The 16,388-nt window shown below is 39.1% G+C and overlaps 1 protein-coding gene across 7 annotated transcripts in view; it reads right to left on the bottom strand.

Moving 5' to 3' along the window:
- The window catches only part of Phf20 (PHD finger protein 20), a 126,324-nt gene that overhangs the window by 98,474 nt on the left and 11,462 nt on the right, over window positions 1-16,388 (bottom strand). For 5 of the 7 annotated variants that reach the window (XM_005329880.5, XM_021729561.3, XM_040275985.2 and 2 more), the window contains one exon: window positions 3,093-3,207. The exons of 1 other annotated variant lie outside the window; for it this stretch is intronic. In XM_005329880.5, the coding sequence (XP_005329937.1) occupies window positions 3,093-3,175 (83 nt within the window). In that variant the 5' untranslated portion in view covers window positions 3,176-3,207. Of the gene's footprint in view, window positions 1-3,092; window positions 3,208-16,089; window positions 16,200-16,388 lie in introns of those variants that run through there. One more of the 7 variants, XM_040275981.2, reaches the window with a different exon arrangement.

Below are 16,388 nucleotides of genomic sequence, written 5' to 3'. Positions count from 1 at the left end.
CTCAAAATAAAATAAAAGGGCTGGGGATGTGGCTCAGTGGTCAAGTGCCACTGAGTTCAATCCCCAGTACCAAAAAAAGAAAAAAGAAAAAGAAATAAAATAAAAGAGTGGGGATGGGGGCTGGAGTTGTGGCTCAGTGGTAGATTCGATCCTTAGCACCACATTAAAAATTTAAAAAAATAATAAAATAAATGTATTGTGTCCAATTACAATTAAAAAATAAATATTAAAAAAAAAAAAAAGGATGGGGTTGGGGATTTAGCTCAGTGGCAGAGCGCTTGCCTACCACGCGCAAGGCCCTGGGTTCAGTCCTCAGCCCTGTAAAAAAAAAAAAGGTATAAAAAAAATAAAAATAAAAAAGGAGAGGGGATGTAGCTCAGTAGTAGAGCTCTTCACTACCATGCATGGGGTCCTGGGTTAATCTCCCTGTACTGCAATAAATAAGTAAATACTATATAAAATATATTAAAAAACTGAGATTCATAATAGCATCCATACTTCATAGGACAGTTAACTAGAAGATAAAGTGAACAATCCAGAAAGTTCATGACAACAAGCATTCAATAAATGTTAGTTATTAGCCAGACATGGTGGCACATGTCCATGTTCCCAGCAACTGCAGAGGCTAAGGTAGGAGAATTACAAATTTGAGGCCAACATCTGCATCTAAATGGAACCCTGTCTCAAAATAAAAAAAAAACAAAGCCGAGTGCAGTGGCACTGTAATCCCACTGACTAGGTAGCTCAGGCAAGACAATCCTGAGTTCAAGGTCAGTCTCAGCAAATTAGGCCCTAAGCAACTTAGCAAGACCCTGTCTTAATTTTTTTTTTTTTTTTGGTACCAGGAATTGAGTCCAGAGGCACTTAACTTAACACTGAGTCACATTCCCAACCCTTTTTTATAGTTTTATTTAGAGACAGGGTCTTTCTAAATTGCTGAAGCTGGCTTTGAGGCTCCTGCCTCAGCCTCCAAGCAGCTGGTATTGTAGGCATGTAGGCATGCAGGCATGCAACACTGCACCTGGCTACTGTCTCAAATTTTGGAGGAAAAAAAAAGGGGGCGGGGGATTGCTAGGGATATAGCTTAGTGGTAAAGTGCCACTGGGTTTAATCTCCTCTTTCAATAAATAAATAAATGTTTATTATTTATTCTTAAAAATTAGCCATGATGTTTTCATTTCTATATTAAAAATATGGTTAGGGAAAAAAAGTAATGGCTGCAAATCAGGATTACAATGCCTCTAATCCCAGTTACTTAGGAGACTGAGGCAGGAGGAACAAAAGTTCCAGGCCAACCAGAGCAATTTAGCAAGACCCTGTCTCAAAATTAAAAAAAAACTAAAAAGGCTGGTGATATAACTTGGTAATAGAGCACCAGTGGGTTCAATCCCAATACCCTAAAAAAGTTAACACTACAGAAAATAAACAAGAAGTCTATTTTTTTTTTAAACTCAAAATGATTACATTATCAGTGGATACCGATACAGCTCTAGCTTTTTTTTTTTGCAGTACCCATGCTATGTAAGCACTCTAGCCCTTGGATACATATATAGTAAAATGGTAAAAATTTAGAACAGAAAATACACAAGCAACTTCAGAATGACCTTTGCCTCTGGGAACAAAGGAAGGGAATAGGGAAAGATACAAAAATGTTTTTCCATGATATCAGAAATGCTTTGAAATCCAACTAAACAAAAATATTCACATTTATTGCTTTTTAAAATTTGTTTTAAGATACTGGGGATTGAATTTTTGAAATTTGAAAAATTGAAAATTTCAGGGCCTCGAAAATGCTAGGCAAGTGCTCTATCTCTAAGCTCTATTCCCAGTCCAAAATTTATTGATTCTGAGTAAAAAATACAGGTTATTTTGTGATTAGCTGTACTTTAGTTTTTTTGTATTTTTTTTTTCCCCAAATAAGACTTTTTTTTCTTCTCTTGATTCTCTACCACCAAAAGCTGCATTTAAAAAAACTACTAAAACCCAAGCTGGCTGTGATGGTACATGCCTGTAATTTCAGCAACTAGGAGGCTGAGGTAGGAGGATTGCAAGTTCAAAATGAGCCTCAGCAATTTACCGAGGCCCTAAGTAACTTAGCGAGACCCTGTCCCTAGTACCAAAATAAATAAATAAATAAATAAATAACTGAAATCCATAAAAGGAAATAATCATAGATAATGCAAGCAGCCTAAAGATAACCAAGTGTTCAGTGCTTCTAATTTCAATAGCAGAAACAGTTTTCTGCACAGGCCACTTCCCTGCCTCTCTTTCTAGACAGAAGCTAGGAACTGGTTCATCTGTCTAGTTTAAGTTAACCCCCCAAGAAGAGCTAAGCTTTATCTTGCACAAACTCAAAAGGTTTGCATCTGAAACCTCTAACCATACCTTGAGCACTAACAAATAACCAATTCTAGGATATCCTTAACCACAACAATCACTTTAATTTTTAAGACCTTTTCCCATATATTCTATTATTTGATTCTCATAATAGTCCCATGAGGCCAATATTATCAGTACCTACATTTACAGATGACACCAGTGTACAACGTAAATAGCAGCTGGTGGTCAAAAGTCAATAACACAGATAGGATGGCAACCCCTCAGCTTCTGAACTGAATCACCCTAACAGAGCTCCTGTGTGACTGTATTTCAGCCATATCACATCACAGCTAGAAACCAGGAGGGGCTGGCTGCACACAACACAGATTTAAATGCTTTTCTTCACTTGTGTCCCTAATTTTTCTCTTCTTCTTCCAGACAGGCAGCCAAGAGCAAGAGAGTTGCCACTATTAACTATTCTCTTCCAAGCAGCCACTCATGCTTCATTTTCCCTAACTCCTTTAGATAGACAGTCAAAAAGGGGAACCAATATGACCAAGGTGACACAAGATGGCCCCCCTGACACAGGAATCACTACAACAAAGAGAAAGGACATTCTCACCTTCTAAACAAGTCTCCTTCCATCTTCCAAGAGTTAAGGAGAAGGAAAACACCACATAAAAGCCTAGGCTACCACTCTCTATCAGTGCTGGCAAAAAGCCTTTACTAAAGGGTTTAATTAACAATTAACAACCAAAAAAAGGTAAAAGTACCAGTTTTTTAAACGGTCCCGGGCTTCCAACTGGGCTCCCACTTCAAAGCTGATTCCTCGTCTGTTAGGTGGATGCTTTGTCATTTTCAGTCATCAACAGGGCTGCCTTTATTCTCCTGAAAAAGCCAATTAAATATTTATGAAACTTAGGCAAAGTCTGCCCAGAGTGTAGCACCACTCACTACACATAAAAAACCAAACAGGCATTATTCAAAACACAAAGATCCATGAAACCCTGACAGTGCCCTTTATCATGCTTGCCCTCCTTTCAACACAGGTGTCCCTCCTCTGATTCCTCCTCCTCTATCATGCCCATCACATGGTCTCTGGCACTGAAGAATTAGGAAACTTTCCCTCAGCACTGCTTATCAAGGTCTTGCCTACAAGGAGCATCCCTCAGAATGTCACAAAACAATATTATCATGATTAAAGTCAATCAATTGCTGGCACAGCCAAAAAACATTTGCTCAGTGATTATTTAGGGAAATAGTCAAGACCAAGAAACATACACTTCCTGCCCTCAAGAATCCTTCAGTTTAATGGGGGAAAACAAAAATTGACAGTAAACAAAAATAATGGTAAGCTGTAATTGCCATGAAATTTAAGAGTTACAAAGGACATCAACCTCTCCTGACACTGAGACAAGAGCTGAGCATGGTGGCACATGTCTACAGCCCCCACTAATTGGGAGGCTGAGGCAGAAGAATCCAAGTTCCTGTCTCAAAGTAATGAAAAGAGCTGGGGATGTAGCTCAATCGCAAAGTGCCTGTGGGTTCAACTCCTAGTATCAAACACATACCAAAAAAAAAAACATGTGAAGGATGAAGTAGCTATTAAATAACCCATTCCAGGGGGCTGAATCTGGGAAATACAAACACAACTCAAATAGAAGCAGGAATGGTTAACAGTTAATTAAACTTAATTAAAGGACATTGAAACATAATAAACTGAAGCTATGTGAGCAGCAGGGTTTCAAACATATATAGACCCTGAGAAAGGGAGAGTCAGAGGTTTGACTGGCTTTCCTTAACACCATCCAGAAAATGATCAAAACTGGACATGTAAGTATAATCCAATCAGTAGGGTAGTCTTCATTTGAGTTTCCCCGAAATGCTACATCAAAACATCTACCTTTTATCTGTGACTTCAGGCATACCAAGTGATATTCTGATTAACAGCCTGCCCGCACAGATCATATAAAAAAGTGATGCCTAACAAGAAAGGCAGAGTGGAACGGAATGCTCAGTGAGCTACAAGGCCCAGCCCCCTTCAGAGGTAATGTAATTTAATGTAATGGGGGTCAAATGCCTGGCCTTGAATTCACAGCTCCACTCCATTTTAGCTGCATGAATTTGTATAAATTACTTAACCTCTATGAATTTGTTTCTTCTCTGTAAAATGGTGAAGGTGATCATAATACTACCCCTCTTCAAGCAGTGGGTGTGGGGATTAAGAGAGTCAATCCATTTGAAGAGCACAATGCTGATAAAATAAGTAGCCATTTACAACTATTGTCATAAATGAGAATATTAGATTTAAAATAACTTGGCTGAAGTTCAGGGGCTAAGTGACAGGCCCTAGAATAAAAGTCCAGATATGCCTGATTTCTGAATTAATTCTGTTTACCACACAATCTCCCGTTGGAGACCTTCCTTTAAAATTAAGGCATGAGGGCCCAGTCGTTCTAGCCACTGAGGCTGAGGCAGATGAGCAACTTAAGGAGACCCGGTCTCAAAAAGTAAAAAGGGCTGGGGAAGTAGCTTAGTTATAAAGCATCCCTGAGTTCAATCTCTAGTACCAAAAAATAATAATAATAATAATTAAAAATAATAGGCATGAGGGGAAAAGGCAGTAAATGAAGGAAGATAAGCAAATTATTCCCAATGGGTTTTTTTTTTTTTGAGAGAGAGAATTTTATTTTTAATATTTATTTTTTAGTTTTCCGCGGACACAACATCTTTGTTGGTATGTGGTGCTGAGGATCGAACCCGGGCCGCACGCACTCCAGGCGAGCACGCTACCAGTTGAGCCACATCCCCAGGCCTCCCAATGGGTTTAAAAAAAAAAAAAAAAAGTTACTCTTGAGGTTGAGGTTGAATTGTCAAAAAGTTCTTATTAATCATGAACCTCTTCACTGTAACTCTGACCCATCTGTTTCAAGTTTCACTCTGGTATCAAACAAGATCAAACTAATCTGATTTTCTCATCCCATCATCAATCTTCCCTCCACCTCTGTATGGTGGTAGAATTTTCTGTTTGGTTTTTTTTTTTTTTGGTAGGTGGGGAGATACCAGGGATTGAAGCCAGGAATAGGGTCTTGCTAAATTACTTAAAGCCTTGCTGAGACTGGCTTTGAATTTGAGCTCCTCCTGCCTCAGTCTCCTAAACTGCCCAGGCATGCACCACCAGCAATTTCTTTTTAAATCCCAAATTAGGGATGTAGCTCAGTGATAAAGCATTTGCCTAGCATGCATGAGGCCATGGGATTGATCCCCAGCAAAAAAAAAAAAAAAAAGTAAAGAGTCTAATATAAATATAGCTGGGTGCTGTAAACAGGACTGTAATCATAGCTATTGGGAATGCTGAGGATCTCAAATCTGAGGCCAGCCTGGGCAATTTAGAGACCCTATTTTTTTTTTAAAGAGAGAGTGAGAGAGGGAGAGAGAGAGAATTTCAATATTTATTATTTATCGGCAGACACAACATCTTTGTTTGTATGTGGTGCTGAGAATCAAACCCGGGCCACACTCATGCCAGGCGAGCGCGCTACGGCTTGAGCCACATCCCCAGCCCTAGAGACCCTATTTTTTAAAAAAAAAGCCAAGCCCACACTTATGATCCCAGGAATTTAGGAGGCTGAGAGGGAGGATCTTAAAGTCAAACTAGCAATTTAGTGAGAAACACTGTTTCAAAATAAAAAATAAACTGGTGGTTCATGCCTGTAATCCCAATGGCTTGGGGCAAGAGGCAGAAGGATCCAGAGTTCAAAGCCAGCCTCAGCAATTTAGGCTGAGTAAATCAGTGAGACCCAAACTGGGCTGGGAATGTAGCTCAGTAGTCGAGTGTCCCCCAGTTCAATTTCCCAGTACCAAAAAATAAATAAACAAACAAACAAATAAAAAGAACTAGGGATATAGCTCATTGGTAAAGCACCCCAGAGGTTTGAAAAAAGAAAAATTGAAGATTAGAATTAAAAAAAAAAAATCTGGGATGGACAGGGTGGTCCACACCTGTAATCCCAGCAGTTTTGGAGGCTGAGGCAGGACGACTGCGGGATCCAAGCCAGCATCAGCAATTTAGCAAGGCCCTAAACAACTAAGCAAAATAAAAAAAATAAAAAGGGCTGGAGGTGTGGCTCAGTGGTTAAGTGCTCCTGAGTTCAACCCCAGATACAAAAATAAAGGGGAGAGGATGCTGAGGATGTAGCTCAATGGTAAAGAGCCCAACTTCTGTAATACACAAAGAAAAAAAAAATTTTAGTATATTTTTACCTTTTGCACTTAGTTGTAAATATAAATCATTTTAACTTATGCGTTCTTCAGGCCTTAGGTTTTCATTCCTAAAACCATGTTCAATATGGACACGAGGGAAATTTCATAAGAGAAAAAAGTCTGATGCAAATCTGTATCCACACAGGATTCCATTTTAAAGACTTTGGCAGTACTTCAAATTACTCCTTTACATTCAAATTTTCCTAAATGAAGAGCCCTAGGCTCCACAAGAGACAGAGAGCCTAGTTTATTTCATTAAATACATATTCAGTCAATGCCCTTAGCATCAATGGTAATGAAAGCATTAAATGTATGTTGCATAGCACAGTTCAAAAGGCATTTCACAAACTATAAACTAGGAGAAAATGATTGAAAATAAGAGAAAAAGCTAACTTCCCTTTTTAACAAAGAATGCAAACAGAAGGAAGACAAAAAAGTCAATTCACTTAAAAATGGACAAAATTAGAGAAGGCATGGTGGCGCACCCCAAAGTCTCTAATTCCAGCAGCTCAGGAGACTGAGGCAGAAGGATCACCAGTTTAAATCCAGCCTCAGCAACTGTGAGACACTAAGCAACTCAGTGAGACCCTGTCTTTTAAATACAAAATAGGGCTGGGGATGCGACTCACTGGTAGAGTGCCCCTGAGTTCAATACCCAGTTCCCAAACCCGCCCCCCCCCAAAAGGACAAAGTTTAATAACTGATTATTGTGGGGGAGGAGAGGAGATACAAAGGTCTGATAAACATGTGATGTTATACCCATATAACCCACCCTAAATTAATGGAAATGCAAATCAAAACAACATTTTTTCAATTCTCAGATTGCCTAAGATGTAAAAGTATTGTTAACAGGGCTAAGGAGAAAAGAATATGCTTATATATACTTCCACCAAAAGCATAAACTGGAAAAGCTTTTCTACAGGTAACTTGGCACTACCTACAAAAATGCCAATACTCTTTGACCTAACAACTTCACACTATTAACTTATCTTAGATATACTCCCTCAAAGTCAGCCACATTATTTGTAAAGATGACTAATAAAAAGAGCTTTGCATTGCTGCAGCCAAAATGTCCATCAAAAGGAGCCTCCTTGGGCTGGGGATGTGGCTCAGGCGGTAGCGTGCTCGCCTGGCATGCGTGCGGCCCGGGTTCGATCCTCAGCACCACATACCAACAAAGATGTTGTGTCCGCCGAGAACTAAAAAATAAATATTAAAAATTCTCTCTCTCTCTCTCTCTCTCTCTCTCTCTCTCTCTCTCTCTCTCTCTCCTCTCTCACTCTCTCTTTAAAAAAAAAAAAAAAAAAGGGGCCTCCTTAGGGCTGGGGCTGTAGCTCAGTGGTAAAGTGCTTGCCTCACATGTGTGAGGCACTGGGTTAGAGTCTCAGCACCACATACAAATAAATAAATATATTGTGTGTCTACCTATAACTAATAAAAAAAGATTTTAAGTAGGCCTCATTAAAGGAATTGTGGTTCATCTACACAACAGAACATTGTACAGCTTATAAAAGGAATAGTGGCAATCTGTAAACGCTTAGATGATGATATCTGCAATAACTGTTGTCCAGTAGAAAGACAAAGCTAAAAGGCATATACTTGTGACTAGCTATCCCATTAATATAAATAATCAAATATAGACATAAACAGAGACATTAATCTAGTCCAGCATGTGCACAAAATTACTTCCTAGAAGAAACTGAGAAACTTTTTAAGTAGTTCTGTGAAGGCTGGAGTTGTAGCTCAGTGGTAGAGATTGCCTAACATGTATGGGGCCTTGGGTTCAATTCCCAGGACCACAAAAAAAAAAAAAAAATTGACAGGAACAAAACATGAAAATTTAACTTTACATTTTTTACTTTTCCATATTGTTAAAAAATTTCTAATCTGGGGCTGGGGTTGTGGCTCAGCGGTAGAGCACTTGCCTAGCACGTGCGAGGCGCAGGGTTTGATCCTCAGCACAACTAACAATAAATAAAATAAAGATATTGTGTCCAACTACAACTAAAAAAATATATTTTTTTAAATTTCTAACCTTATGAATGTACTTTCATTTTATTGTTTACTTGTTAGCAGGGATTCTCAGTAGTTAAGTAGCATATGTGAAGCCCTAGGTTTCATACAAGCTAAAAACTACTCTATCACTGAGCTACAACATAGTCCAGGTAGTAAGATTTTAATTTTGGATTACATGTTTATATTTTTTCACAATTTTAAAAAATGTTATTTATATATGCAAATTTTTAATTTTTTCTTCACTACTAGAGACTGAAGACAAGGGTGGTAACGTCGCTGAGACACATCCCCAGCCCTTTTTAAATTTTTTATTTTGAGACAGAAGCTAGATAATTGCCCAGGCAGAACTCAAATTTGCAATCCTTCTGCCTTAGCCTCCCAAACTGCTGGATTACAGAGATTCACCACCACATCCACTTATATACCCAGATTTTTAAATGCAAATTTCATTTTAATACTATTTTACTGGAATTTCTCAATCACTAGATAAAATAATTAACATTTCCATGGTACAGAAATGAAAACTGAAGTTCAGAGAAGAAATTAAGATACTCAAAGGCTAACAGTTTTCAAGGTCCTCCAAGACAAGAGAAATCCCTCATCAAAAATAGCAGGATTATGGGGGCTGGGGTTGTGGCTCAGCTGTAGAGCGCTTGCCTAGCAAGTGCAAGGCCCTGGGTTCAATCCTCAACACCACATAAATAAATAAATAAGTAAAATAAGGGTATTATGTCCAACTACAACCAAAAAATAAACATCAAAAATTAGGAAGGCACAATGACCCAGGCCTGTAATCCCAGCTACTGGGAGGCTAAGGCAGGAGTATTACCAGTTTGAGGACAGCCTGGACAACATAGTGAGAACCATGTCAATAAAATGAAAAAGAAAATCCAGGCATGGTGGTGCACACCTGTAATCCTGACAACACAGGAAGCTGAGGGAGAAAGATCCTAAATTCAAGGGCAGTCTCAGAAATTTAGTGAAGCCCTTAAGCAATTTACTGAAACCTTGTGTGAAAATAAAAAATAAAAAAGGGCTGGAGGTGTAGCTCAGTGGTAAAGCGCTCTGGGTTCAATCCCCAGAACCAAAGAAAAAGGACTAAGGGGATAATTCAGTGGCAGAGCACTCAAGCGAAAGGCCCTGGATCCAATCCCCAGTATCAAAACAATTAATTTATTAATTTATTTATTTTTAAATAAAAGAAAAAAATCGAGATTTTCCCCAGAAATAGACAAACCATTTCCTCTCTCCCCTAATACCATGCTTATAATCATGCTTTTAGATATAAACAGAATTGAAATGCAGGAAGACAAAGCAAATAGGTGTTTTTTCAATGTGTCAGAATTATCATATCAATGTATAAGAAGCAGAAATATTTAATTTTTCATAAAGGACAAAAGCTAACACTGTCCCAGCTGTGGGGAAACTGGAACACTGCCAGGGATCTGACGACAGCCATCTTTTTAGACTGCAGCCTGGAAGCGACAAGAATGCTGTAAAACTGCTTATAATCTTGGACTCAATCATTTCAATCTGAAGAATACAACCAGGATAAAAATAGATCACTTGTGAAAATGAAAAGAAATCCAGAGCTCTCTACATGCAATTCTAGAAAAAACTAGATATACTTCATATGTTTAAGAATAAGAAAATATTCAAATAATACTCAATACAGTAGGACTATACTGTAAACTGGGCAGATGCCTAAAAATAAATAAAGAATACTACTAGGGGCTGGGGATGTGGCTCAAGCGGTAGCGTGCTCGCCTGGCATGCGTGCGGCCCGGGTTCGATCCTCAGCACCACATACCAACAAAGATGTTGTGTCCGCCGAGAACTAAAAAATAAATATGAAAAATTCTCTCTCTCTCTCTCTCTCTCTCTTTAAAAAAAAAAAAAAAAGAATACTACTAACTGGAATGTGCCTGTAATTCCAGCCACTAGGAAGGCTGAGGAAAGGGATTAGCTTGAGCCCAGGAGTTAAAGGCCAGCCTGAACAATATAGTGAGACCTTGTTTGCTGTCAAAAAAGGAAAAGCCAGGACTGGGGCTGTATCTCAGTGGCAGAGCATTGCCTAGCACTGGGTTTGATCCTTAGCACCACATAAAAATAAATAAATAAATAAACAAGGGCTGGGGACATAGCTCAGTTGGTAGAGTGCTTGCTTCACATGCACAAGGCCCTGGGTTCAATCCCCAGCACCACAAAAATAAATAAATAAATAAACAAATTAGTAAAATAAAGGTAATCTGTCCATCTACAACTACAAGAAAAAAATAAAAAATAAAAAAAGGCAAAGCCAAGAACTGTGGCACACAACTGTAATCCCAGGAGGATAAAGGGCTAAACCAACAAAGTCAATGACTCAAATTCAGATTCTCAGCTACTACTGCTAGATTGTTTATGAGCTATCTCTTTAAACTATTTCTTTACTTTATAATATTCCTATTAAATTGGCTAGTACAGCAGGTACAGTGGTGCATGCCTATAATCCCAGGGATTCAGGATGCTGAAGCAGGAGGTTCATAAATCACAAGTCTGAGGTCAACGTCAGCCACTTAGCAAGACCCTGTCTCAAAATACAAAATAAAAAGAGTTGAGGATACAGCTCAGTGATAGAATGCCCTTGGTTCAATCCCAGTAGCACCAAAAAAAAAAAAAAATCTAGCAGTCCAGCCAGGTGTGGTGGTGCACTCCTATAATCCCAGTGGTTTGGGAGGCTTGGTTCAATCCCAGTAGCACCCAAAAAAAAAAAAGCACCCCTGGGTTCATCTATGTTACCAAAAAAAGTGGTAGATATGAAACAAGACCTTCAATGAGTTGACTCTGGGGCAGGGTGAGGAGAAAATAAATTCTTGGATACCAGAGGACAGAATTATAATCACTGGATACAACAGAACTGGCTTTGGGATAAACCACTGGTTCTTGCCAGCAGACCGGCATTCGGTCTCTATTAAAAGGGAATGGTGGGCTGGGGATGTGGCTCAAGCAGTAATGTGCTTGCCTGGCATGTGCGGGGCACTGGGTTCGATCCTCAGCACCACATAAACATAAAATAAAGATGTTGTATCCACCAAAAACTAAAAAATAAATATTAAAAAATCTCTCTCTTTAAAAAAAAGGGGGGGAAATGGTATCTTTTATTTATTTACTTATTTATTTTTGTGGCAGTAAGGGATACTAAGGATTGAACCCAGGTGCACTATAACACTCCATTATATCCCAGCATTTTCCATGATTTTTTAAAGTTTAATTTTAAAGTTTAAAGGTCTCCATAAATTGCCCAAGCTGGCCTTGAACTTGCAATTTTCCAGCCTCAACCTCCAGGATAGCTGGGATTACAGGTGTGAGGCACTGTGCCCAGCTTGATGGTGACTTTAAAGTCAGTATGCCTGACTTGAGGGATATTTCAAATAAAACACCAGTCTAACTGTTCATTCAAAAAATAGAGTGCCTGCTATGTGCCATGCGGAAAATAAGACACCTTATCCCCAATCTCTAGTAATGAACAAAATAAACACATAGCAGTGACAGGTTGGGTGTAGAACTGCACACTTGTAATCTCACTTACCTGGGAGTATGAAACAGGAGGATCACAAGTTTGAGGCCTGCCTGGGCAATTGAGATCCTATCTCAAAATAAAAAATAAAAAGGACTGGGGGACTGGAGTTGTGTCTCAGTGGTAGAGTGCTTGTCTCATGTGTGTGAAGCTCTGGGTTCGATCCTAAGCACCACATAAAAATAAATAAAATAAAGGTATTTTAAAAAAATTGTTTTTAAAGTCTGGGGATGTGACTCAATGGGTTCAATCTCAGTACCATAAGAAAAGAAAAAGAGGGGCTGGGATTGAGGCTCAGCGGTAGAGGGCTCACCTAACACGTAGGGGGTGCTGGATTTGATCCTTAGCACCACATAGAATAAATTAAGAGATATTGTGTTCGACTACAACTAAAAATTTAAAAAAGAAAAAGAAAAAATAATAAACAGATAAAATAAGGTAACTAACTGGTCAATGAAATAAATAATACTATCGATGGAAAAAATGTAAAACCAATAGCACAGAAGACCCATTTATTCATTTGATATTGGGTACCAAACCCAGCGTACTTTACCACTGAGCCACATCTCTAGTCCTTTTTTCTTTTTAATTTGTGACAGGGTCTTGCTAAATTGCTGAGGCTGGCCTTGAATATGTGGTCCTCCTGCCTCAGCCTCCTGAGTCACTAGGATTACAGGTATGCACCACAGCACCAGTTGGAAGGACTACTTTAGATGAGGCCATTTAGAAAGGGCTCTCTGGGGCTGGGATGTGGCTCAAGCGGTAGCGCGCTCGCCTAGCATGCGTGCGGCCCGGGTTCGATCCTCAGCAGCACCACATACCAACAAAGATGTTGTGTCCGCCGAGAATTAAGAAAAAATAAATAAATGTTAAAATTCTCTCTCTCTCTCTGTCCCCCTCTCTCACTCTCTCTTTAAAAAAAAAAAAAAAAAAACATTAAAAAAAAAAAAATAGAAAGGGCTCTCAGTGAAGCTAAGCAAAAATATTAATATGGAGGAGACAACCGTGTAAAAATCTAGATGAAGAGAACTCTAGGCAAAAGGAACATACTAAAAGCAAAGACAGCTTTCCCTCAGGAAGAAATCCCCAAGGGGGCTCTGCCAAAAGTTATATCTTAGAGGAAAGCCAGGGAGTGCTTAAGATATGAGCACAAACAGGTTTGAGATTCAGATTCTGACCAATTCTGCCTCTACTCTTCCACTGAGTGATGAGAAAAATGACTGAGCCTTTGTTTATCCATCTATAAAGAAAGGATTAACATCCCATACCAGCTGGGCAGTGACACACGCGCCTATAAACCCTGCAACTAGGGAGGCAGAGGCAGGAGGATCGCAAGTTCACAGCCAGCCAGCAATTTAGCAAGGCCCTAAGGAACTTAGTGAGATAAAACATAAAAAGGGTTGGGGATGTGGCTCAGTAGTTAAATGACTCCAGTGGTTAAATGACTCTGGGTTCAATCAAAAAAAAAAAAAAAAAAAAGATTGGCAGGCACAGTGGTACATGCCTACAATCCCAGCAGCTTAGGCAGGAAGATGAGGAGTTCAAAGCCAGCCTTAGCAAAAGCGAGGTGCTAAGCAACTCAATAAGACCCTGTCTCTAAATAAAATACAAAATAGGGCTGGGGATGTGGCTCAGTGGTTTAGTGCCCCTGAATTCAATCCCTGGTACCTAGCCCCCCCCCCAAAAAAAATGTATACCTTTTTACCTCCTAAGGTTGTGAAGAGGAAGTGAATTAATGGATGTTGAGTACTTAAACACAGAACACACTAAATAATTTGTTTTAGTGACAGCAGCAGTGGTAAACTAGCAAAAATGACATCAGACACAAAGGATACACAGTCAATACTATTATGAAATAGTAACAAATAGCATCCAATAAAGTAACAAACAAAAATAGCAGATCTTTAGTCCTAGGGAAGTGACAAGTTGGTTCAAGTTGTCCCAGCTCACATCAAAAGATGTAAATTCGTCCATTTTATTTGAGAGAGTAGATGAGGGTAGACAGAGGGAAGAAATAGGCCTTAAAATTCCCTGACCCTCTTTTTGCTATATATTTTTTTCATTTTTGTTTTTGCTTCCCCTGACCCTCTTCCCACACCTGAAATGCTTTCTCCAAGAGCCAAGCTATTCCCTCCACAAACAAAATTCAGACAGGGGCTAGGGTTGTAGTTCAGTGGTGGAGCACTTGCCTAGCATGTGTGAGGAACTGAGTTCGATCCTCAGTATCACATAAAAATAAATAAAACAGGGGCTGGGGATGTGCCTCAAGCGGTAGCGCGCTCGCCTGGCATGCGTGCGGCCCAGGTTCGATCCTTAGCACCAGATAGAAAAACAAAGATGTTGTGTCTGCCGAAAACTAAAAAATAAATATTAAAATTCTCTCTCTCTCTCTCTTAAAAATAATTAAATAAATAAATAAATAAATAAATAATAAATAAAACAAAGGTATTGTGTCCATCTACAACTAAGAAACATTTTTAATTTTTTTTTTAATTCAGACAGATAGCAAATTCAGGTTGAGTTTACTTCTAATAAGCTACAGACAATGAGATGGTTAAAATCAATGGATCTTTCCAGAAGCAGTAAAAGGAACATGGTGTCCAGGCTTGGCTCTAGAATATTTCTGCTATATGACCTTTGGTACATTACTCAATCTCACTGAGTACTTTCAAGTTCCTTCTCGTTTTTTCAGTTTAAAGCCCAACACTGGTCATGTGCCAAGCTAGAAACACCAGCACTGCCCTTACCTCCTTCTCCCTCCCTCACCTCTTACTCTCAGTCACCATTTTGTAGTACTCAAGTCTAAGTTTCTTTTCCCATTACCTAGTTGTGGCCAAGTTGGGGCCTCACTGGTTCTAAGTCCAATTACTAGGACAGCTCTCAACTGAGCTCCAAACTTCCAGCCACACCTTATCCAGACCCTAAACCAATATTATCTTTAAGAGCCAACATCTTCTGAGTGCCTATTTTATGAAAGATACTAAGTGCCTTGTTGTAAACATTTCATTTATTGTCTCATACTATGTAATGAAGATTGTTATTACCGTTTTGTAGATGAGAAAACTGAGGTTTAGAAAGTAAGCTGCCCAAATAGCAAAGTTAGCCATCAATAAGACAAGGAATTTAACCCAGATTTCCCAACTCCAGTTAACTATACTTATATTGGGGTTAATCTTCTACAACTATAACAGGAATATTTCCTTTTTTTTTTCAATGGTGATGGAAATTGAACTCATGGGTATTCTTCCACTGACCTACAGTCTCAGTCCTTTTATTTTCTATTTTGAGACAAATTCTCACTAAATTGCTGAGGTTGGCCTCAAACTTGTAATCCTCCTGTTTCAGCTTCCCAAGTAGCTGGAATTATAGGCATGCAACACAATGCTCGGCTTGACACAGGAATATTTTTTTTTCCTGGGGAGTAGGGAGTGCTAGGGATCAAATCCAGGGCCTCATGCATGCTAGGCAAGCACTCTACCACTGAGCTATACTGTTATCTCACTTCAGGGATATCTCTAAAATGTAAATCTGATCACAGAGAACACTGTAGTGTTTTATTGTGGTGGTTTGCTTGATGGGAAATTGATGATAAAACTCAGGGTGGCACTTTACCACTGAGCTACATACCCAGTTGTTGTTTTTATTTATTTATTTTTTTAATTATTTTGAGACAGGGTCTCACTAAGTTGCTTTAGGGTCTTGTTAAATTGCTGAGGCTTGGCCTCGAATTTGTGATCCTCCTGCCTCAGCCTCCCGAGTTGCTGCGATTACAGGCATGTTCTGACAACACTCTTTTAAAATTTTAAGATACTCAATGCAGCATTAAGGCCATCAGTAAGTTAGCTGTCAACCAAACCAAATAGGGATTTAAAAAGATGGGAGATTAAAAAGAGGTAAGCAGGCAAGCTTAGCAGAGGGACAGTGGCACATACAGGTTATGAGCCAAAACTCTGAAGTGAAAATGTCCAGATTGGGATTCCAACTCCATCATTTTCCAGTTAACTTTGCACAAGTCATTTTCTCTCAGCTTCAGAGTCCTCATCTGTTAAACGGGAACAGTACAGGGACCTATTAACATATCTTCAGACAAAGTTGTAAAGATTAAAAGTTATTTATCCCAGAGCATACAATATGCTCTCAAGCTTATTATTGTTCTTTCAGCACCCACTCCTGCCACACGCAGACCCCCTGAAGTTCCATCCTCCAGGACCTGACATAAATCAGCTCCTTT

The sequence above is a fragment of the Ictidomys tridecemlineatus genome, chromosome 5 (assembly GCF_052094955.1).
Source record: "Ictidomys tridecemlineatus isolate mIctTri1 chromosome 5, mIctTri1.hap1, whole genome shotgun sequence".
In the NCBI taxonomy this organism is placed as follows: Eukaryota; Metazoa; Chordata; class Mammalia; order Rodentia; family Sciuridae; genus Ictidomys; species Ictidomys tridecemlineatus.
The sequence above is the reverse complement of the archived record's forward strand: the minus strand, read 5'-3'. Positions and strand labels throughout refer to the sequence as shown.